Raw genomic sequence first — 21,557 nt, 5'->3', positions numbered from 1 at the left:
CCTAAATGACTGTGAGAATCAATAAGCATTGGGTGCTTTGGTGAGCTTAAGCTCAAGGCTACTGCGGGTGGTTGTGATCGCTAAATGACTTTCAGAACTTTGATCTTGATTGTCCGGGACGAAGATTGGGTAGTTCACACATCAATTTCGAGCACACTGATGGAATACTCCTAGGGCTACGCAGCTGGTGTAACGCCCTTGACTTTTGTCACCCCAAATGACGGTGGTGTTTGCGATGGAATGTCCATTACCAGAACCCGTAAACATGACTCTTCTTGTGCGCACTGTCCGAGCGCACACGCGCTTAGGGACGAGAGATGGCGTTATCATGACGGTTTCTCGGTGAAGATTCTGCTCTTGACTGCCATCTTCGTCAGTGCCCAATGCGATGAGATAACTCTCCAGAACACGCAACCCACATTGAAGTTGATGAGTGACCAAGCTCAAGTTACACACCAATAGACGTGTTGCACGTGACCTCCGATACGAAAGGGTGTTGTTGAGTGAGCAGATGCCAACACTGTCGTCGGCACCTTCCGCTCGAGCAGCAATACCCCACCTCTTCTCGTGCGTATGAGTCTGTCCGAAATTGAGATGGGTACTGTACTCGTGATCAAGTTCGTCTCCACGAAGCCGAAAATCACTGTAAGCAAGCCGTGTGTCTTGGCCGTGACCTTAAGCTTACGCCACTTCGCTCTAAACTGTTCACTCGCGTATCAAAGCCACTCGTCGAAGCCTCCTTCGGGCAATATCCCCCAGTCGCATGTGTTAGTTTCTGTGGCGGTGTTGGAGTCTCGCTTTCGCAATGACTGTGCGCAGTCGCGGTCTGGGCGTTAGAGCTTGTTTTCGATTATTAACTCAGCATAGACCAGATTGCTTATGCTACTCGGCCGATATATGTGTCGCTTTACGTCACCAAGCTGCTCTTGTGGGGATATAGTGGTGTCGTGTGTGAGCTGCCGTGGGTAAGAATCGAAATACTATGACTAGTCAGATAACCTGTGTATGTTTGGTAAGCGAAACCACTGGCATATAACGTCATTTGAACGGAAACAAAAAGACTCGATAGTTCTGAGCTGTATTCAGAACGATGAGACAATCCAGAGGTACTTTGTGCTTAGCATCTAAGCTATAAATGTCCAACGCGTGCGTCTTGGGATGACTGGGCACAGGAACTTGACGACTTTCCCTATCATGTCGGCACAAGTTCGGTAGTTCAAATCGACGTTAGTGGGACAAAAAAAGTCAAAAACATACAACAGCCGGGATTCGCTTCTGGTCACCCACGAAGCTACTAGCCGGCCGGTAACAAGCTTGAGTACCGCTGAGCGAACGGGAAGCGCTATTGACTTGTTCCTATGGTCGTATGTGGAAGAACTGGTCGGAAAATATCGATATATTGACAAGTCGACTGCGCATTTGCGAGAGAATCTGCGTCAGCCCTGGGCCGCTCGACCCACTATGCTAGCGACCACCCAGGAACTTCCTCGAAGAATTGCGTGGCCGTTGTTTGGTAAAAGCTTCAAGCTTCACCGCGCACAAGATGACTTGCATCCTCTTTCCCTCGGTGTCGCCCTTAACAGGTTCGACGCGGATGCGCCAGTGCGCGCGTCTGACTGTCCATTGTTCGTCTTTGTCGTCGTGGAAGGATGGGCCTCCATCATCAGCCCAAAACCATTTGTCATTGTGGTTTATGCTGCGAATGCCGTCGTGGTGGTATTCGTCGACTGAGAGCTCCGCTGGCGATCCGTCGACTTCGAGAGCGGTGTCTCGATCGAGCCGTACACGCACGCGACGTTCGCTGACGCCTGAATTGGCCGGGCTGACAGGCTGGGCGGCGACTCCGGCACCGGATTGTAAGAACATCAGTCCTAACGGTTGTGTAGCGGGTAAACCCATCTTGGAAGCTATGACGGAGAAGAGGGAGGTCATTCGTGCGAGAGTGGAATCATGGAACGTTGCACGAAGTTCAATTCCATAGTCGCCCGATTCAGCCTCGAAAGTGTCGATATTGTTCCTTGGAAGATATAGCGTTGTTGCCTCCGTTGACGCAACTTCAACGACGAGGATGTTGCTTTGCGCATGGTCGTCCGTATATGGTCGAGCGTACGACACATATCCCGCCTTCGAAACTGCACTGCTGCTTGCCGTTGATGGGGCGGGGCTTGCAACACTGTTGACGAGTAGAGGGTTTGGTGGGACGCTTGTTGACTGCGCACCAGATACGGTCTCCGAACCCGACTCGCTTCCTGAACCAGACTCGCTGGAGTCTTTATCTGGAGTGAAGGAGATGCCCGATTGTCGAATGTCTTCAAGACGAATTAGAATCTCAGACTCTTGCCGTTTTAGGTTATACGATATGTCGCAGGGTATGAGCTTTTGCTCTAGGCCCTTGAGATGGAAGTATCGCGCATCCCTCAGCAGGCGAGAGCGATGTGCGTCGTTCCGGATCTCGATATTGTAGCCCTGTAATAATTGTATCAGCTCGCGAAAGACCTCCCCATCTCTGCTCGGCACCGAAGGAGGCTTGATAGACGGCGGTCGAAGCAGGGCATCGCGATCTAGTCCCGGAAACGCCTCGTTTGGCGTCGAGAAAAAATGCGCAAAGCCTAGCGAGAAATAGTTCGGGCTGTCTCCCGGGGCAGAGAAGAGATCGCGTTGTATCTGGAAGGGTGTTCCTCCGATGCGCACGAAGATGTCGGTGCTGAACAGCTGTTTGGTGAGACGAGGCACTGCTGATGTTAGCATCTATTCCTTCCGCTATTTGGCTGAGCTTACGCGAGTAGAACTGCGCATCAGCATACAGCTTAACAAAATGTTCGCCATCTCTCGGTGTGATGTGGTAGCCCTGGAGGTGGAGCGCGATATCGCGAAACGTATCCGGATCGCGGTCGATGTACAGCGTCCTCACGTCACCGGCACGACCGCCATTGTCATGCAGTTGCTGGCCGAAGAAATGCGAAAAGTGTGAGGGTGCTCTAATAGTCTTAGTTGCTGTTCCGTTTTGATGTCTTCAGCGCATACTCACCATCTGACGAAATCGACGCTCCTGACAGTCTGAACAGCTCCGACCCAATCTGTATTGGGAACACCTTGCCGGCAGGAAGGATGTCGAGTGCGCCGGGCGAACCAGGCACTCTACGCGGTGTCGAGACATCGATGACCCTTCCCTGTGGCCCCGTACCTTTACTCTGCTCCTTCCGTCGCTCTGTATTTGTGTCCTCTCGTGACACTTGTCGGGGTGTGGCTTCGGAGGTGGCAGCGGTGCGCGTCATGGTCGGCGTTTGAGCGTCAGCCGTGGCTGTGACGGCTGGCGAAGCAGCTGAGGCGTCGGATGGTGGTCGCGACACGTTCTGGCGCTTCGGGGGGTTCTCCGCTGCGGCACTATTTTGCTGTGCGGCTGAAGGAGATTCTGTGTCGGCCTTCCTCTTCGTACCTGCTTGAACAGCCGGTCGTTGTTGCTGTTGTGCAGGAGCTGGTGGCAGCGGAGGCGACAGTTGGTTCTGGCTTTGCGCGACATTTGGCGCTGGAGTGACGCTCTGGCTCTGTGAGAATGCCTGGTACGCCGGTTCGCCTGTCGAGACAGGAAGCGGGATGTTGAAGTTGTTTATGGCGTCTGCCTGGCTTGGATATTCTTGAACAAGTTCTCCCTGCGGCTCGTACTGGTCCGTGAAGTCGGTGAAGTCGATTGCGTCCCAGCCTGTAGGCACAGACGAGCCAAAGCCCAAGCCTGCGAAGTGACCTGCCATCACTGGGTGCTGTGTCGCATGGTAGTCGTGATACCCCGCGGCGAAGTCCTGGCTATGCGCCTGGCTTCCGGCCTCGGTCGTGTTTGCGTCGTGCTCGGCATGATAGGCACCGTAGAAGTGCTGCGGGTGCTGTTGCGGAGCTCCACCTGCTTGGTCATAGGTTTGAAATGCAAAATCGCGAGATGATGCGCCCGGGCGGTCGGACATTGGCTAGCTACACCGGAAATCCTTCGCATTAAGCGACGAAGAACCTCAATGCAGAAGCAAGTTGCGACTCGCACAGAAGGAGGAATGGCAGCCCTGCGTTGCTGATGAGAAGCTGACCAACAGCTCTGTCATGGGTAGCTTGCGGGTTCGTTACTCAAAGCGGTTGGTTGCACCCGGGGAGGAACTCGAGAGAAGAACGTGGGGAATAGCGAAACCTCGTAGCAACGTCGCTGGGCTACCGAAATGGCCCAGCTGGACAGTGTCCAGTATATAGGAAGGCATTGTGAGCTACTGATGGTGAGGCTGAGAGTGCCCAGAAAAGGCTGACATACTGTAGCTGTGCAGGTGGAAGCTGGCAGTCGCGAAGCGACGCGGCATCACCGACAGCAAGCGGGGCTGACGTGAGAAGCCCCCAGGTGCCCATCGCACCAACATCGCCCCGTTACGCTCACTAGCGTCTCCAAACCTGCGTCCTCTAGAGAGACATATTCGTCAATGGTCTCCCGTTACAAATGCCATGACAGCAAGTCGGCTCCCGGATCCAATGTTCGATATCAGAGCATCACTCTCAAGTTGGGTGAGTACCTCGCGGACCCACCAAGTCGAACGTGTTTTTCGTATGTAGATGCCATGTATACCTCTAAAGTCGCACCAACATCGCCCCGTTGCGCCCACCGAGCGGTATGCAAACCTAGACCTCAGATACCTGAGACACGTCCTGAATCCAGGCGGCTATTCCAACGACGTGTCAATTCCCAAATACCTAAAAAACAAATGTTCCACGTATCAACGCACCGAGTTCGCAGCCCATGGCATACCTAGGTATCGTCACGTCTGGGCGGATACAAAGCGTACTTCTTCAACATCGCGACTCGTACCACACCTCTGGTCCTAGACCACAAAATGGCAGTTGTAGATCTGACATCTTCGAGTTATACGATGCCGCCTAAGTGCCGGCCTCATGGCACTAGTGAAGGCATTAGCACGTTGTGAGGTACATCTGACACCGTCATGACGTTGGGGCATGTAGTCCAATAGCTCTGAAGACCATCGAATCCTCTTGCCCGACTATCTTGCACTACTTCTCTTCCCTCAATTCTCCCCAAAAGTCGACCATGTGATACAGAGTGCTTCGAGGGAGATTTCTCCGCGTGTTTGCAGTCCGAGATGCAACAATTCCGCCAACAACACTTGCTCGATACGACGTGCTTGATTTATCTCAACATTTAAGCAAACCCGCTCCTAGAAGGCCATAAAGCACTACGACAGCATCAAGGACATGTATCAACACTACAAGTCGGCTCTAGGATTCTGTGTCCGACATCAGACGACGCTCTCAAAATCGCTGAGTAACTCCCGGGTCCACTGAGTCAAACGTGATCTTCGCGGTTGGACACTATGTATTCCTCTACACTATGTAGATTCTGGAGTTCTTAAGCTGTCCTGCTACAGCTTTTGGTGGAGCTACACAACCAAGTATGAGTGCCGGCATACCAAGTATGAGACAGCGTCCATCCAGGCTGACGTGCGAAACTTCGTCAACAATCAACTGGCGACTGATGAAAACCTCAGCACCAGAATGAAAACCAAGGCCGTCGCGCATTCGGACGACCTGACCTTCATCATCACAATGCTGTACCAGCCCAACTACCTGTCGACTTTTGGGAACATGAGGTTAGTCCTAAACCTCACGCTGTACATGCTTCTCGTCGTCGACACATGTGGCCGGGGGGGGTGAGTTCGCGCGCAATCCCGTACGACCTGAGCATACCTAGGTATGTGTCTGCGATGGGAGGATGTAGAATTCTATTCTTTCCAGTGCCACGACGATGACGAGTTCGACATCCGAGCCCAGGTCAAGATCAGATGGGGAAAAGGCAAAACCCTCGACGACTCGGCCTACAAGACGGTACCATTTCCTGGCCTGCTGCCGACGTCCATGGCGCTTCAGGATACACTGCGTCTACTGCTCACGCTGGCTATGATGGACGACGTCTTGATGGACGATATCCGAAGCTGGGACGATCTTCGGTCTCTACGACTCCCCGCTGAGGTTGCAAGCACAGGTCGAAGGCTGAAGATACGGCCAAGCATGTGTGAGGTTCCGGTACTGCGGAAAATGATCGACCATCGCCTCACCAAGATGCCGCAATGGACGACAGATATGCAGAGCGAGATCCGCAGACTGGGTCAATTTTGCGGGTTTGAGGAAACCTTAGTTGCGTACTGCATGCGGCGCGGTGTAGCGTACACATTGGCTACACGTGCATCTGAAGAGGACCGGGTATTCCTGATGGGGCACAGTCGTCAGGTAAGGATCGATTTACGCCAAATCATCTGCCAATGATGAACTTAAAGCTCACTACTGGCAGGTTTTCCCCAAAAACAAGTCGCGCATATCGACCGTGGACTTTGCTGCCATGTATCGGAACATGCCGGAACGATCGGTTCTTGTGCAGACAGGAATCTCGCTGAACCGCAGTACAGAGGCACCAACTACGATATCGGACAAAGGACGGCTTCGCGTGCAGGAAGATGAACGAGTCAAGAACGCTCGGCAGACATCAGACGCTGTGCGGGCCACTCTCCGATCCAAGCACGGGAGCTTGACGGCAGCAGCAAGAGCAGGCGACCCACAATGGGAAGAATACCAAGCCGCCGAGGCAGAGCGAAAGGCGATGGTCAACCACGTCAGCATCAAGATCTTCAGGACCGAGTACAAGGAGCATTTTAAGTCACTAGGGTTCACCAAGGCAGCCCTGTTGCAGCTCGACGACGCCATCACAGAGGTAGCCACAACGTCAGACGGTGTCCAATCTGATGCAGACGTCTCCGATCTCCCACTCTTCGTAGCAGAAGACGAGGATATAGACGCTTACGACGCAGTACTGAACACACGCAACGCAGAAGAGACACCTTCGACAGAAGAGCAGGAAGAGTTGGAAGATCTTTTTGGTGATAGCACAGGGCTTGACATAGATATCACAGACAACATCCAGAGCGCAGAGGAGATAGACACTACCCTCGATGACTCCAGACAGATGGCGTTACACGGTCAGTCGCTCGACAACCTCCGCTCCCTCAAAAAATATGCTCAGTCCACCAAGGGCCACTCGGCCTACAATGATATGGTAGAGGACGTGAGTGCGTGCGAAACAGAGGGACAGGTATGTGCCGTCTTGATGCAATGGTACAGCATTTGCCACCCAATCGGTGCCTTCAACATCGGGGAGGAGCACTTCTGTAGAACAGAGAGGAGTGTACAATGTATTGATGTTCTATTTAGAGGGAGGAACCCCTAGTATATATAGTAGAGGGGTAACGCTAGTAAGTGAATGTATAGTGAATAGGTGGATCACGTGTATAGATGCCTAACCAACAACTTCCCCGGAAGCTACGACTGCCGCTCTTGTGGTGAGGATCTCAGTGAGCCACATCACGCGCACGAACACACCTACGCTTGCGCAAAAGAAGCTGCCACCCAAGAAGCAACTCGTATCCTCGACATAGCGTCGTCTCCAAGTATACCTAGGTACCCTGTCAATTCCAATTAGCTCGGAAGGGGAAGTTCATACTATGTGGAGCCGTGTTCACCTCACACGACGAGCGCGGCGAGCACGTGAGAAGCCACATCCGTTACATGACCAAGAGGGATAACGACGGTGACAATCATATAACTTGTTACTTCGGTGGCTGTGCCGTGAATCCGTGGATTAGCCGCTTCGCTCGAGACGGTCCAGACTTCATGGACGAGAACGATATGACAGTTCATTTGTGGTTGACCCACGGGATCACTGGCTCCAAGGCTCCAATCGCAGAAATGTGACGCATCTGTGACGAGTGGGTTATAGGGTTAGTAACGGTTCAGACTAGACCCTGCTAGGCAGAGCGGATTGACGATTGGCAGACGAAGTTGGATGTTGCGAGTAGCGTTAGGCTGCTGCTTGTTTGTACGGCTATATTGTTGTAATAGTGCAATTTGCTCCTAGCCCTCGATCTTCCATACACGCCAACCTAAGGAAAAGCCGAACACCTTAGAGTCTACGTTGACGTTAGGTTACATACTTTGCAAGTTTTTAGTTTGATGTAGTCTGCAGACCTGTCTAGGTTTTTTCTTGTATGAGATGCATAGGACATGTAGCCTTTAATGTTAAGAATATCATCAGCATTATTGAATGCCCGGTTTTCAATGCCGTTCGATCTCACTTGAATGCAGTGCTTGGACATTATGAGTTGGGTCTATTGTGCAGTATGTTTCCTACTCGATCGTACTGTTACATAAAATCGCCGTCTAAGCGAAGCAAGATCTAACTTGAATGACTGCAAATAAACGCAAAACACGTAGAAGAAATGTGATATCGAACAAACCCATGCCAGCCATTATGCAAGAAAAGACAGACTTTTTGTGTGACAAGTCCACCTCGAGACCCGCTGTCATGGCTGTCTTGGTATCATCTCCTCCGTCACTCTCTCCGCATCGCACAAGACGAAAATTTAGTTAGTCTTAGCGATTTCTACTCCGCCTGTAGCACCTAGTGCCTTCTTGATATCACCTTCCCGGAGTTAGCTTTGGGCGCGACAGAAGGCGTTGAGAAAAAAACTTACCGTAGATGGCGAACTGACCAGCGGTCAGGGTACCGACCATGAAAAGACGGGCACCGATACCACCGAAAGATCCGCGGAGACCGAGCTCCTTGGCGATCTTAATCAAACGGGAGGTGGTTCCCTCTCCGGGAAGACCCTTGGTCTTGTTAATCCTGGAGAGCATGGTGTCGGCGGGCTGGGAGATGATGGCGGCGGCGAAACCGGCAATGATACCAGAGCCCAAGTTGTAGACGGTCTGCATGCCGTTGGAGGTTTGGCTCTTGTCGACGACGGAGTAGACGGCCTCGTTGACCTTCTCGAAGACGGCGAACTTGGCCATGGTGTAGGGAACCCTGGTGGATGATTAGCCAAATCTCAACTTCCAATCAGAGGGGTTGTACATACTGCTTGAACAGGATGGGTCCGAAACCAGAGTAGAAAGCACCGACACCCTCGTTCTTCAGGATCTTGGAGAATCCACCGACGAGACCGTTGGCGAAGGTTGGGTCACCGACGAGACGGATGCGGGTAGCCTCGAGAGGGCAGAGGGCGACATCGGCGAAGAACTCAGCGACGGCGGCAGAGGCGAGGTAGACGGCAGTGCGGTTGTTGGCGGCAGTCTCGTAACCGACAAGGTTGATGGACTGCTGCTTGAAGAACTCGTAACCTCCGAACTTGAAGGCACCCTGGAGGAAGTAACCGGCAGCGGTGGGACCGAAACCGGTCCAGACAGCGCCCATACCCTCATTGGCGATGGTCTTGCGGAAGCCACCGATCAGACCGGTGTTGTAGGTGGCGGGGTCAAGTTGTATCCTGGTCTTGACGCTGTTGCACATGTCAGCTTGGCATTCTGTCGTCATTTTCGATACCTGTCAACTGTCGCAAAGCGTGTGCGAGGCAGCCATTGGCATCGTCCCGAGCCATTGGGGGGCGGCACAACGTACACATCGACGGGTGTGAGGGCTCCGTGGGTGACGGAGCAGCAGACGGCACCGGCGAAAGCGAATCGCGAGTACAGGGCCAGGCCAGTGGGCGCGGTAGGGTCAGCGGCCGCAAGCTTAGCCTTTGCGGCATCGACCTTGCTGGAGCCGGTGGCGGTGGGGGGAGGAGAGGTGGCCATTTCGCTGGTATGGAACGTAGAAGCGAAGGAAGTGGAGTGGAGAGGTTTGGTGGTGGTGAAGATGGACAGGCGGAGATTAGAAAGCCGCGATAGTTGATGAGAAGTTTTGTGCTTGGCGCTGGACCCGTTCTTTCCCGACTGCAATCCGGATATCCGCCCTGCAGCACACCCTCCATTCACATCACCGCGCCTTAGTGCGTGCCACCGGTATCAATTAATCCCGCACCCGAATTCCGATGCGCAGGTTGGTGCTATAGCAGTACCAAGATTGCGCATTATTCTACATCGCTCAAGCCAGGCACCGCTGGCGTTCAGCCTTACGAGACGCAAAATTTGACATACATGAAGCGACGTACTGAGATCGATCGGAATCAGAAACCTCAACAACCGGAAATAAGGGCGTTATCTCCGCCAGCATCGCCAACTTCCTTTCGCCCTCTTACTCCTCCTCTTGGATCTCGTTGCTGCTATTCGGACTTTCCTCGCGATTGATCAGGCGTGTCAATCCAGCCAGGTCGTCGCGTTTCGCCGTTACAGCTTCCAGCAATTCACGCATGGGTTGCCCTATCAGCCCGAGCTGCTCGAGCATCTGCTTCGCTGCTCGACGTGTGTCCGTCACGCCTTTTAGTGTCTCCTCGATTACTGTCGCCGTGACGGGGTCGTTGAGGCGCGCCGTCATTACCTTTTTCCTCTCATCCTTATCGAGACCCTTCAGATCAGCACCAGCGAGCTTCACCATCCGGAACAACACGGTGTCATGAACTGTTCTCATGTCTTGCGCATTGTTCAAGGTCACTTCCAGCTTGGTCTCCAGATGCGGGAAGTGCTCTGCGAACTCATGGTTGAGACTGTCGTAGTCGTCTGCTTTGTTACATGCGTCAAATATCTCCTCCAGCGATGGAGTGTAGACGCCTGGATGAGGTTCTCGAGAGACCCGTGGCTGTGCTGATCGAAGTACAGCCAGATCCAGCAGCTCGTCGATTTCGGCCTTTTTCAACTCGTTCCGCGCGCACTGGATCTTGGCCATCAGTCCTTGTCGCGCTCTTTCTGCCAGCTTCCTGTTATAGGCTCTCCATTTGGTCTCGCATCGTTTGACTTCCTCCTTGTTATCATCTTCCTCTGCATTCTTTTTGTTCCTTTGATACGCACGTCTCTTCTTCTCACGGTCGAATCGGTGCTCCAGCTGCTCCTGTCCGCTCAACACCTTGAGAGCAAGGTATATGCCATCGTACTTATTGGCAAGCTCAAACTCCTTCTGTCGGATATGCGCTAACATAATAATGAGCATGTTAAACGGATCCTGAGTCTTGAAATCTTTGGTTTCTGGCCGGTATGCGTGAATGGCTTTCAGTAATTGACGTTGAGAAGGTTCCAGGATACCATTCTGTCCAGTTTCATTGTCCTGGTTGCTATTTCTGTTGTCACAGACAATCGCCAAGATCTGGTCGACAACCTTCACTCTTTCCCTGAGAGCAGCAACAAAGGCCTGGCGCTCGGTCGAGTCACTGTTACGCTGGTCGGCAATGCGCTTGTTCCAAGTGAGTATTACGTCTAACATGTGTTCTTCTGACTCTTCGGTTTCCAACAGTAGTGGCTCTAAGCGTAACGGAGCAAGTAAGTCGTCGAATACCCGGTCACTTGATCCGTCTGCGTTCCTGATTCGCTCCAGGACTGAGGTATCCATGCCTGGCTCATCAGCCCTTAACGCCGCTGCCACATCCCGGTACTGCTTTCCGTCCGCCACTTCTTCATCGATGTCAAGATGCGGTGGGCATGAAGCGTTTTCTTCTCGACATAGGTCGTCGAGTTGGGCTATGATGTCCTCGAGATCGACGTCCGACGCCTCGTATTCATCATCATGTCGAGGCGAAGAGGGCACTGTGCTGCCCCTTTCGAAAGTAAAGCGCTCATCGAAATGTTCCTGTTCGCAGTCATCGGCAGTGTTTGGATTGGCCTGACGCAACCATTCGCGCATCCGCGCTAGAGCCTCCGACCCACGTAAACTCCTCGCACTGATTGGTGGTACATCAGTACCATACATTAAAGCATCGTAAGCTGACTGGCGTTCTAACATTTTATTGGGGATAATACTGGTGCAGGTTCTGCTCGCACAAGACCATGGTTGTGGACTACATATGAATACTCCAGTCGTCACTGCCTTCACAATCAATGCTACACCAGGAGCGTGGGGTGCGGAATTCATACCCGCGCAGTGATGTCTACGCATCGAAATAATCACAGCACGAGTTCTTCCTGCTCAGTCTACCTATGCTAATCACATGGCTGAGGTGCGTCGAATGGGCCAATCCACACCAGTGTGATTTTCGACACAACCATGGATCGCGCATATCTACACTAAACAGTACATCACGTCCACGGTTCACCACATACATCCGAGTATATAAACAGAGGCCGCCGTGACTATTTCAAAATTCCACATTCAACTCTTCACAAAACTCTTTCACACACAAGTCTTTCACAAAAGTCACAAGGCCCTTCAAAAGCACTCTTCACACAACGCTTTTCATCCACCACCACCCGAAACCAGCCAAGGTTCCAGTCATGTTGCTCTCACAGCTCGTCAACGCGCACTTGAGTACCATCAAGCCAAGATCTCAAGAACCAAAACACGCCGAAGACTACGAGCTCGACATTATGCCATCTGAGCCGCATTCCTCGCCGTCTCCGTTCCCGTCAGCCCATCCTTCAAGGGCTTCTTCGCAGACATCATCGCGGACATCTTCACGAACTTCTTCACGGACATCGTCACGAACTTCATCGCGGACATCGTCTTCAAAATCTTCACTGTATTCGGTATCAACATATTCAACCATGTCGACTACGTCTCTCGACACCGCGTCATCTGACGCGCCAACATCAGAGTCGCAACAATCAGGCTTCTCTTCACGCGCAAACAGCCCAGAGATCGACATGACAGAATGGGAAGATATCGACCTCACAGACCGTTTCACCTTGGGACGTGCTTCACACTCCAAGCTGTTGTTGAGGGTGATTCAGTACCTGCGATCGCGTACTACGCCGCGCATGCCCGCCACGCCGGTACTGCGACCCACGCATGAGGAGAAGGCTATGAAGGAGGTTCCGGCTTGGCATTTGGAGGGATAGGATTGGTTTGTCTCTCGTTAGACCTAGACTTGGCCAACTCAACGAGATGGATGCGCAATCACAAACACCGCCAACGGTAATTGTGTTTGGATTGTATCAGCACTTCGACTGGACTAGATACCCTAGACCACAAATTTCTTCTCGCCTACGAAAGAATTCGTTCTTATACAACAATGAAGATTCACCATCCCTTTCGCCGTGGTGCTGTGAATGTAAATATGAGGCAAAAGTGACATTTATACTAAGCTATATTTAGCGGACCTGCCGCTTCTGGGTGATTCAATCTCAGTATTAGCATCTAATACTTTTGTAGGACTCCTATCATGCCTTCTTCCCCTGCAACGTCGTACATCATGATTAACCAGCGCCATATAACCCGCTCAGTCCTCCAGATCAAAAAGCCAAAAATCGCTAATCTCAGCCTCCACATTCTCAGATTCTTCAGCACCTCGACTATCCTCTACTATCGTGGCAAACAACTCCTTGTTCGCCTGCTTCAATGCCTCAAACTCTTCTGGGGGCACCCACCCGTCAAGCCCCACGTTTAGCATACTTGCGAGGAACTTCTTGGCCTTGTAATCCCGCTCAAACTCTCTGAACCTTTCAAAATGCACGGCGGACTCTTCAGGGCTGGGTAGCGGATAAGGACACTCGCCTTCGAAACCTAGTTCCTTCCATCGTCGTGCTGTCTGTATCAATTCTATTCGAAAGGCAGCAGCGCCGTGTATCCAGGTACGGTGGCCATACATAAAAGGCCGAAAGTAGGCCTCGTCCATTTCTAGAGGCGCTAACATTGCGGGTGGAAGGAGCGAGCGAACCAGAAAACTGAAGGCTTTGGCACGCCTCTCGCTCTCGGGCTCGAATTTGTCTTCATCGGAAGGATCGGGGATTTTGCGGGCAAAATCTGGTGTCTCGTGCATGTACCAGAATGCTGGCTTGATGCTCGATGACTGCCAGTCGATTATGGCTGTGAGGATAGTCGGGTCTTCCTCTGAAACGAATATATTTCTCATGTTCAAGTCGGGGTGAAATAGGGTGGGCTGTGCCATCATGCTCATGGAAGGGTCCTGTATCATCTTCTGTATCACTGCACGACAGTATTCCAACAAGGCTTTGTGGTCTTCAACGGACCCATGATAGTGTGGTCGCTTTGAGCCAACTGCATCTGGCGGAAGCCTCGAAATCCCTGCGTCGATTAGACCATCGCAATAGGCGGATTGATCGGGCCCTATATATTTTATGAGTGTTTTAGCTACTTGCTTGCATGAACCGTCACTTACAAGGTCCTTGGTTTCGGTTGACAGCGTGGTAGTACCTCGGCTCTGTGGGCTCACAATCCCAATACATGGTTTCGCAATTAGGACCGATACAGAAATTTGGTTCCAGAGGTATTGCAGAGTCTTTGATATGTGGAGTGTTGGCTAGGTAGAGACTGCCATATGCGGGGAATTCAAGATTGGCAGCCTCGTTCAGTTTTTGGTAAATGGGTTTCATGACCATGGCTCGCTGAATCTCTGTCATGTCTGGCCATTTCAAAGACAAGCAGACGCCTGGTGCGTGTTCCATGATGATGTATTCGCTTCCAATAGTGTTGGAAGCGTCATCGCTCCAGTCCAGTACTTTGGGAATAGGGATACTGGTTTTGGTTTGCACTAATTGCATGTAAGGTCAGCTAATCTCATTTGCCATGCTTCTTCTTTTGCTATCTGTTGTGAAGGGACGTACGATACTGTATAGTCGCGACCTCTGAACCCGTTGTATACTTCGACGGGCCTGCCTGAGAAAATGGCAGTCTTGCGACGAGGCATTTCGCATTATCAGTGTGGAATATGAAGACGCGATTGTTTCCGCCTTCCTTCTTCTCATATGAGGTGATTGATTGGGCACCTGGACATAGTGCTACAACTCTACGACACAGAGCGTCGAAGTCGAATTGTATAAAGCGCGACTTTCGCTCGAGTTCGTCATGACGGAGCCATCGTCCACTCGTATAATTGTAAGGGTCAGGGCCTACGTTCAAGTAAACATCGGCGCGGTGCAACGGATGTCAAACATGCGGATTCCGCCTACCTTCACTGAAAGTGGGCATTGTTCTTGTGGGACTGAGCAATTTTGTAGAAATGGAAAATGGTCGCCGCGATACAAGGCGAATGTCCGTATGGAGAGGCGATTCAAGCAGATGTAGAGGCCTTGCGGTCAGTAGTACGAACGTGCGATGCGCTCGAGCAGTGGACACTGCACGCGAGGATGCCTGTCTCATGATATGGTTGATAGCGTAGTGGGGAAAGCTTGGGTCATTGAGCAGTTGTGCCAATGCTTTGTGATTCATCGTTGATGGCGCGCCACGTTGTACATGTTGGTATAAATGTGCCCACTCACGAAGAGTGCGGTGCACCTAGCCTAGGAAGGAGCAGGCAGCAGCCCCGGAGTGGTCCCAGCGAATCACTGTTACGAGCGCGCTTGGCGCCAGTCAAATCATCAGTCCTCGTTGGCATGATACAACAAAGAAAAACCGTGAGCGCCCGATGATATAATCTAGTATTCTTGCTATTGGCCGTGGTAGTAGAATTCGAAGATTTCGGCCATATTGACTACCACTAAGGTCAACAACGATATGGTTACGTGCCGCACTTTGAGATATGAAACGAAGAGATGATACACAGTAAGTGCTCTTAATATTGGTATTGGGGATCTGTCAGCTACATGCTTTGACGCAAGCCAGCCCAAAGGATCCGACGGTTCATCATCCGTCACTGAAAGTTTTACCCCAGCCCTTGGGGATATAATGCAAATAATGTGTCACAAGTTCTGTCCTCTTCACTTGACATCCCTCCGTTTAACGCCAACGCTGATAATGCAAATAAGGTAGAGCCTAAGCTCTTAGACCCGGACCAGGTACAGTAGGCGCCGCCTTGTTGACCTCAGGCTTAGTATCCTTTTCTGTGTTCTTGAGACGCGCCAGGATGACTGTGAGCGTCTTCTTCTCTCTTCCGTCGTTATCTAGCACATGAATCAAATCACGGAGCTGGATACCGGCGCCTGTTTCGGTCTGCTCAATGGTGTCGCCGAACTTGCGCTTCTTGCCCATGAGAGCCTTTTCAGGAGCTTGGACCGCAGGTGTAGCGGCGCCACTGCCACCTGTTGCTGCAGCCGGTCGTGGTGTAGATGCACCTGACGCTGGTCCTCCGCCACCGCCCGTCATCCACGAGTATTTCTTCTTCTTGCCACCAAGCGCCATGCTGGCGGTCTCGTTGGCTTTGCCAAATACGACAACGTCCGACTGACTCTGCTTCTTGGCGAATGCCAAAGCCTTCTTTGTCACAGGTTCCGGCATGGGTATTGGTGCAACTGGCGCATCTGCTGAGGAAGCTGAGGCGCCTGCTTGACGCTTCGCGCGCTTGCGGAGGCGCTCCTGCTCCCACTTGTAGTCGTCATTGACGCGCTTCGTAAGTGCAATGGCAACGTGGTTGACGTTTTGGTATGTTCGCTGAGGGGTTGGGGGTGCTTCGCTTGGAGGCGTTGGTAATCGTCCCGCATTGGGGACACCTAAGACGATTAGCAATAAACTGGAAAATATTCAAAACAAACATACCCTTGCTGGCTGTCGCTGTAGGGCTGACAGCACTGTCAGTCGCCTCCCACGGCGTCTTCAAGATGTTGACTGGCGGAGCCATCTTCTCTGATGCGCCCTCATCCACCACAGCGAGATCAAGCATCTGTGGGGGAATGATGCCATGAGAAGTATTTTGACGACCTTGGCACAAAGCAAAAGAATCCTCAACTATGGTCCGGACACGCTCCTCGGCAGCCAGCGATATCAGCGTCAGAATCTCCACAAGTGGAGCGTTCTGGTTCAGTAGACTAGCAGCCTCCAAGCCTACGATTTGTTCGCCGTTGGCACCTGCTGCAGTGGTACGTGCGATCTCTTGCTGGCCTTTGTCTGGGATCTTGTCGAATAAGCCATCTACATTGATCTGGATACCGTGCTCATAGCCACGTTTCGCGATGCGATGTCTTAGGACACTTGCTGACAGGAACGGGTCGTTCAGCGGCTGCTGGGCTGACTCGTTCAGGATCCTGGCGGCTTGCTCGTGCTTTCTGATGAACTCGGCTTCATGCTGCTCTTTGGTCATTTCTTGACTAAGAGCGCCGGTCCCTTGGAATGCGCCATGGCCCGACTGCTGGCTCCAGTTATTGAAACTAGCATGTGGTGATGCTGTGGAGCCAGATGCTTGCGAGTTGAAGCTCCTGTAGTTGTGCAGCAGGTTGTCCTCCTCGGCGCGCAGATCGATACCAGATCCTGTGAGCACATCGCTAATGTTGTTGACGTCCAGGTCGCGCGCATTCGCCTTTTCTAATTCCGAACTATCGCCAGTCTTGCTATAAGGGACCTTGGGTGGCGGCATAGAGCCCTGGGGCGCTGGCGGCTGTCCATTCGGGTGCTGATACGGCTGGGGCTGGTGGAAGGGCGGAGGCTGCATCGCGGCGGGCGAGGTGGGCAGTGAGTGGTAGCCAGGCGTCTGAGGGGAAGCGGTATACGGCGAGGGAGGGTATTGGGGCGCGCCAGGCATGCCGAAAGGCGACTGGTACGGCGCAGGCGATGGCGGGTTTGGCGACAGGCGCTGTCGCTTATTCGGAGGAATGCCGCTGCCCATGGTCGGGGACAAGGCGGTCGGCGACTGCTGGTAATTCTGCGGTGAGAAAGCGCGCGGCTGCTGCTGGTGGCCCAGATTCTGCGTTTGCACGGGCGGCGGGGGCTGCTGGCCCGGCGGCGGATACTGGTAGTTGTTCGGGTAGGCCATGGTGGGCAGCTCGTCCCTTTCGGGGAGTCGCGCTGGCAGAGGGTTTCTATCGGCGCGTCATCCGGCGGCAGTATGGTCGGGGCTCGATAGCGCTTGCGACGGGACGTGTTCGGCGGGCAGGCGCGGTGGGTGGAGTTGGCAGGCGCGTCGGGGTTGGTGATGTCGCGGTTGGTAGAGCGGACGATGAATCTGGGAATGACGGGCACGGACAAAGTCTTGGCAGTCGCGCGCCAGACAAAGAGAGCCGCAACGGTCAACCAACTGCCACTCCGCTCTCATTTGACGCTGCCACGACCTCTCTCTCACCCTTGGGCGTTTCCATTGAGGCGTTGAATATCCCTGCGACACCAATTCACGATTAACGAGCTAGGTCCAGGCGCTGGTTATAGATATCTTACGCGTTCTTCTTCGGCTACCACCTGGGCATCCACCAACCCCGTAGCCTCACCTCCGTCGCCCGTATACCACCTAGTAAAACATCCACATCTCAACCCACACAACTATGGCGTCGAAGAGAAAGGCGACGGCAATGGCGCCCGAGGATGAAGACCCAATAGATCCCTCCGACGAGCTCATGTTCCTCTGCTTAGGAGGCGGTAACGAGGTCGGCCGGTCGTGTCACATCATCCAGTACAAGGGCAAGACCGTCATGGTGCGCATGCAGGACTCGCATACTCTACGGCAACCATACTGACGAGGGACAGCTTGATGCCGGTATGCATCCCGCACACGAAGGCTTGTCCGCCATGCCCTTTTACGATGATTTCGATCTTAGCACCGTAGACGTGCTACTAATTTCACAGTATGTATACACGCGTCTTGCTTGCCATGGTAGTTGGGGTTCGGCGCATCACTGGAGTCGGACCATGAGCGCGCAAAGGGCACTCGCAATACAGCGACTTGTATATCACTATGAATGGAATATAATTTGCTTCCTCCCGCTCGACTTCGATGATGTGCCCCTCCCTGGTTCCCACCAATGTATCTACAACTTTGGGCGCTTCTTCCGGGCTCACCCTGAGTTCTCCAGTCGTCCTCCAGCATGCTGACATCAGGCTAGTTTCCACGTCGACCATGCTGCATCTCTACCCTATGTACTTGCAAAGACCAACTTCAAGGGCCGGGTATTCATGACACATCCGACCAAGGCCATCTACAAATGGCTTATCCAGGATTCTGTTCGTGTCGGCAACATGTCGAGCAATTCCGAGACCAAGATCCAAATGTACACCGAGGCGGACCATCTCAACACCTATCCCATGATTGAGTCAATCGACTTTTACACCACTCACACCGTCTCCGGTGTACGGATAACACCTTACCCAGCTGGTCACGTACTTGGAGCGGCCATGTTCCTTATGGAGATTGCAGGCCTAAAGATACTCTTCACCGGCGACTACTCGCGAGAAGACGACCGACATTTGGTATCAGCGTCCGTACCTCCGGGCGTAAAGATCGACGTCCTCATCACCGAGTCAACATTCGGTATCTCGATGCACACACCACGTGTCGAGCGAGAAGCACAGCTCATGAAGGCCATTACCGATGTTCTCAACCGCGGTGGCCGAGCCCTCCTCCCAGTCTTCGCCCTGGGACGAGCCCAGGAACTTCTTCTCATTCTCGACGAATATTGGAGCAAGCACCCAGAGGTTCAGAAGATACCCATATACTACAACTCTAGCTTAGCTCGTAAGTGTATGCAGGTCTACCAAACGTATGTCTCGGCCATGAACGACAACATCAAACGTCTCTTCGCCGAGCGCATGGCCGAAGCCGAAGCTGCAGGAGATACTGGTCGACGTGGAGCTTGGGACTTCAAGTTTGTCCGTTCGCTCAAGAGCCTAGAGCGCTTCGACGATCTAGGTGGGTGCGTCATGCTTGCCTCGCCAGGTATGATGCAGTCTGGTACATCGCGTGAGCTACTTGAACGATGGGCACCCGACCCACGGAACGGCGTAATCATCACAGGTTACTCCGTCGAGGGCACCATGGCGAAACAGATTGTTCACGAGCCGGACCAGATTCCAGCAATCATGTCCCGCGCTAGTAACGCAGCACGCCGGCCAGGTCAGAGGGAGAATGAGCAGGCCATGATTCCCCGACGGTGCACAGTCCAAGAGTACAGTTTTGCAGCGCACGTTGATGGAAAGGAGAACATGGAGTTTGTGCAAGAAGTCGCCGCTCCTGTCGTTGTAAGTCTTGCTCATTCCACGTTCACGGTGAAAACCACGTACTAACCAAATCTCAGATTCTTGTTCACGGCGAGAAGGGTAACATGACGCGTTTGAAGTCTAAACTGCTTTCCTTCAACGCCCAGAAAGCCGTTCCCACGAAGATCTACTCGCCCGCCAACTGCGAGGAACTTCGCATTCCTTTCAAGACCGACAAGATCGCCAAGGTAGTTGGAAAGCTGGCATCTATTGCTCCACCTTTACCTCGCTCTCTGTCTTCCAATGGTGAAGGTGAGGCTGCCGAAGACCAAGAAGGGGAGAAGGTGGATATGATCAGCGGAGTTCTCATCCAGAACGACTTTAAGATCTCTCTCATGGCGCCCGAGGATCTCAAGGAATATGCTGGTCTGACTACAACCACAATTATGTGCCGACAGCACCTCACCCTATCAGCCGCCGGTGTCGATCTCATACGATGGGCGCTCGAAGGAACCTTTGGCGCTATCAAAGAGAGCAGTCTCACAGATGCTGCCGTTGACGGCAAAATGAATGGTAACGGTACAAGTCACAAGGAAGAAGCAGATGAAGAAGTCAGCCGAACAGAGACCAAGTTCACAGTAATGGACTGCGTAAACGTCCTAATCAAGAACGGAGGAAGAGTAGAAGTAGAATGGGAAGGCAACGTAATCAACGACGGTATCGCCGACGCCGTCCTAGCCGTCCTCTTCACAGTGGAGTCCTCACCAGCAGCTGTCCGACGTAAGTCTCCTCCCCCTCCCAGCCCCAATCAACCCTCATACTAACCCATGCCATAGAATCCTCAAAACAGCACTCCCACAGCCACACGCCCCAACCAGAAGCCGACGACGACATAACCACCACAAAACTAACCCACCGCTTCAAGAAGCCACACCCCCACCGCACAACCGACCCCTCCACGCGCCTCGCCCGCCTCTTCCTCTTCCTCGAAGCCCAATTCGGCGAAGAAGCCGTCCGCCCCATCACCCTCCCCCGCAACAGCACCACAACCGCTACTACAAACGGGACTCCCGCCGCCGCCACCGCCGTTCACCCAGATTCCATGGATACCTCCGCCTCCACGCCCGACGACTCCACGGAGCCTGTCTCCAACATCACCGCGTTCCCACCTCCCATCGCGCCAGACGACCAGTTGTCGGCAGAGGACAAGACGGAGTTGAAGCGACTGCATAATTTGGGGATTCCGGTTCCGGGGGTGGAGATCAAGTTTGATAAGTTTGTGGCCAAGGTTTGGTTGGAGGATTTGGAGGTCGAGTGTGCGAATAACGCGCTGAGGGCGAGGGTTAAGGCTGTGGTTGAGAGGGGGGTTGAGACGGTTAGTGGGTTGTGGCGTTGACGGTGAGGACAGGACAGGACATGAGCTTCATGGAGCAGGAAGGATAGGAAGAATGGTGGCTGGGTAGGGAGGGAATTTCGAATTTGTTTTTTCTTGGCCTAAGCCTGCTCTTTTTTGACATCTTCTTCATGCATTTCTTTTCCAAGAGGTAGTGTGCGTTGTGTAGAGGAATTTATTCGAAGCAGAATATTGCAATCTTCACTTTGACACTTATATTTTCATCTTTACGTCTATCGGAAAAAACACCGATTGAAACAATGATAAAGATTTTGCTATTTCAAACGTTTGAATCGGGGTATGCTTATATAACATCATCAATCGCCCTAGACTAGATCATCAGAGAATATGACCTATCAAAAAAGACAGATAAAAGAGGACGCGCGCAGAAGAGACAGTCGCAATCATGGTCCTCGTCTACCCATA

At 52.7% G+C, this 21,557-nt stretch overlaps 7 protein-coding genes across 7 annotated transcripts; 2 read left to right on the top strand and 5 right to left on the bottom strand.

Moving 5' to 3' along the window:
* Positions 1-1,464: 1,464 nt before the first annotated feature.
* On the bottom strand, positions 1,465-3,749 carry J4E78_010782 (uncharacterized protein; the record flags this gene model as incomplete). The annotated part of the gene is made up of 3 exons (XM_049371358.1): positions 1,465-2,732; positions 2,779-2,976; positions 3,029-3,749. The coding sequence occupies 3 exons, from the start codon at positions 3,747-3,749 to the stop codon at positions 1,465-1,467; spliced, it is 2,187 nt and encodes a 728-aa protein (XP_049216923.1).
* A 1,926-nt stretch (positions 3,750-5,675) lies between these two features.
* J4E78_010781 (uncharacterized protein) lies at positions 5,676-7,230 on the top strand (the record flags this gene model as incomplete). Its single annotated transcript, XM_049371357.1, has 4 exons — positions 5,676-5,690; positions 5,776-6,267; positions 6,329-7,123; positions 7,204-7,230. 4 exons carry the CDS (start codon positions 5,676-5,678, stop codon positions 7,228-7,230), a joined length of 1,329 nt encoding a protein of 442 aa, XP_049216922.1.
* Positions 7,231-8,450: 1,220 nt separating this feature from the next.
* On the bottom strand, positions 8,451-9,660 carry J4E78_010780 (uncharacterized protein; the record flags this gene model as incomplete). The annotated part of the gene is made up of 4 exons (XM_049371356.1): positions 8,451-8,509; positions 8,562-8,893; positions 8,946-9,365; positions 9,485-9,660. The coding sequence occupies 4 exons, from the start codon at positions 9,658-9,660 to the stop codon at positions 8,451-8,453; spliced, it is 987 nt and encodes a 328-aa protein (XP_049216921.1).
* A 439-nt stretch (positions 9,661-10,099) lies between these two features.
* Positions 10,100-11,734, bottom strand: J4E78_010779 (uncharacterized protein; the record flags this gene model as incomplete). The annotated part of the gene is made up of 1 exon (XM_049371355.1): positions 10,100-11,734. The coding sequence occupies one exon, from the start codon at positions 11,732-11,734 to the stop codon at positions 10,100-10,102; it is 1,635 nt and encodes a 544-aa protein (XP_049216920.1).
* Positions 11,735-13,166: 1,432 nt separating this feature from the next.
* Positions 13,167-14,352, bottom strand: J4E78_010778 (uncharacterized protein; the record flags this gene model as incomplete). The annotated part of the gene is made up of 2 exons (XM_049371354.1): positions 13,167-14,014; positions 14,067-14,352. 2 exons carry the CDS (start codon positions 14,350-14,352, stop codon positions 13,167-13,169), a joined length of 1,134 nt encoding a protein of 377 aa, XP_049216919.1.
* Positions 14,353-15,658: 1,306 nt separating this feature from the next.
* J4E78_010777 (uncharacterized protein) lies at positions 15,659-17,588 on the bottom strand (the record flags this gene model as incomplete). Its single annotated transcript, XM_049371353.1, has 2 exons — positions 15,659-16,332; positions 16,379-17,588. The coding sequence occupies 2 exons, from the start codon at positions 17,586-17,588 to the stop codon at positions 15,659-15,661; spliced, it is 1,884 nt and encodes a 627-aa protein (XP_049216918.1).
* Positions 17,589-18,090: 502 nt separating this feature from the next.
* On the top strand, positions 18,091-21,134 carry YSH1 (endoribonuclease ysh1; the record flags this gene model as incomplete). The annotated part of the gene is made up of 5 exons (XM_049371352.1): positions 18,091-18,240; positions 18,293-18,390; positions 18,649-19,780; positions 19,837-20,518; positions 20,575-21,134. The coding sequence occupies 5 exons, from the start codon at positions 18,091-18,093 to the stop codon at positions 21,132-21,134; spliced, it is 2,622 nt and encodes an 873-aa protein (XP_049216917.1).
* Between the last annotated feature and the right edge of the window lie 423 nt (positions 21,135-21,557).

This window comes from Alternaria triticimaculans, assembly GCF_023758025.1.
Source record: "Alternaria triticimaculans strain BMP 0046 chromosome Unknown scaffold_39, whole genome shotgun sequence".
Taxonomy (NCBI): domain Eukaryota; kingdom Fungi; phylum Ascomycota; class Dothideomycetes; order Pleosporales; family Pleosporaceae; genus Alternaria; species Alternaria triticimaculans.
This window is presented reverse-complemented; position numbering and strand designations above follow the sequence as displayed.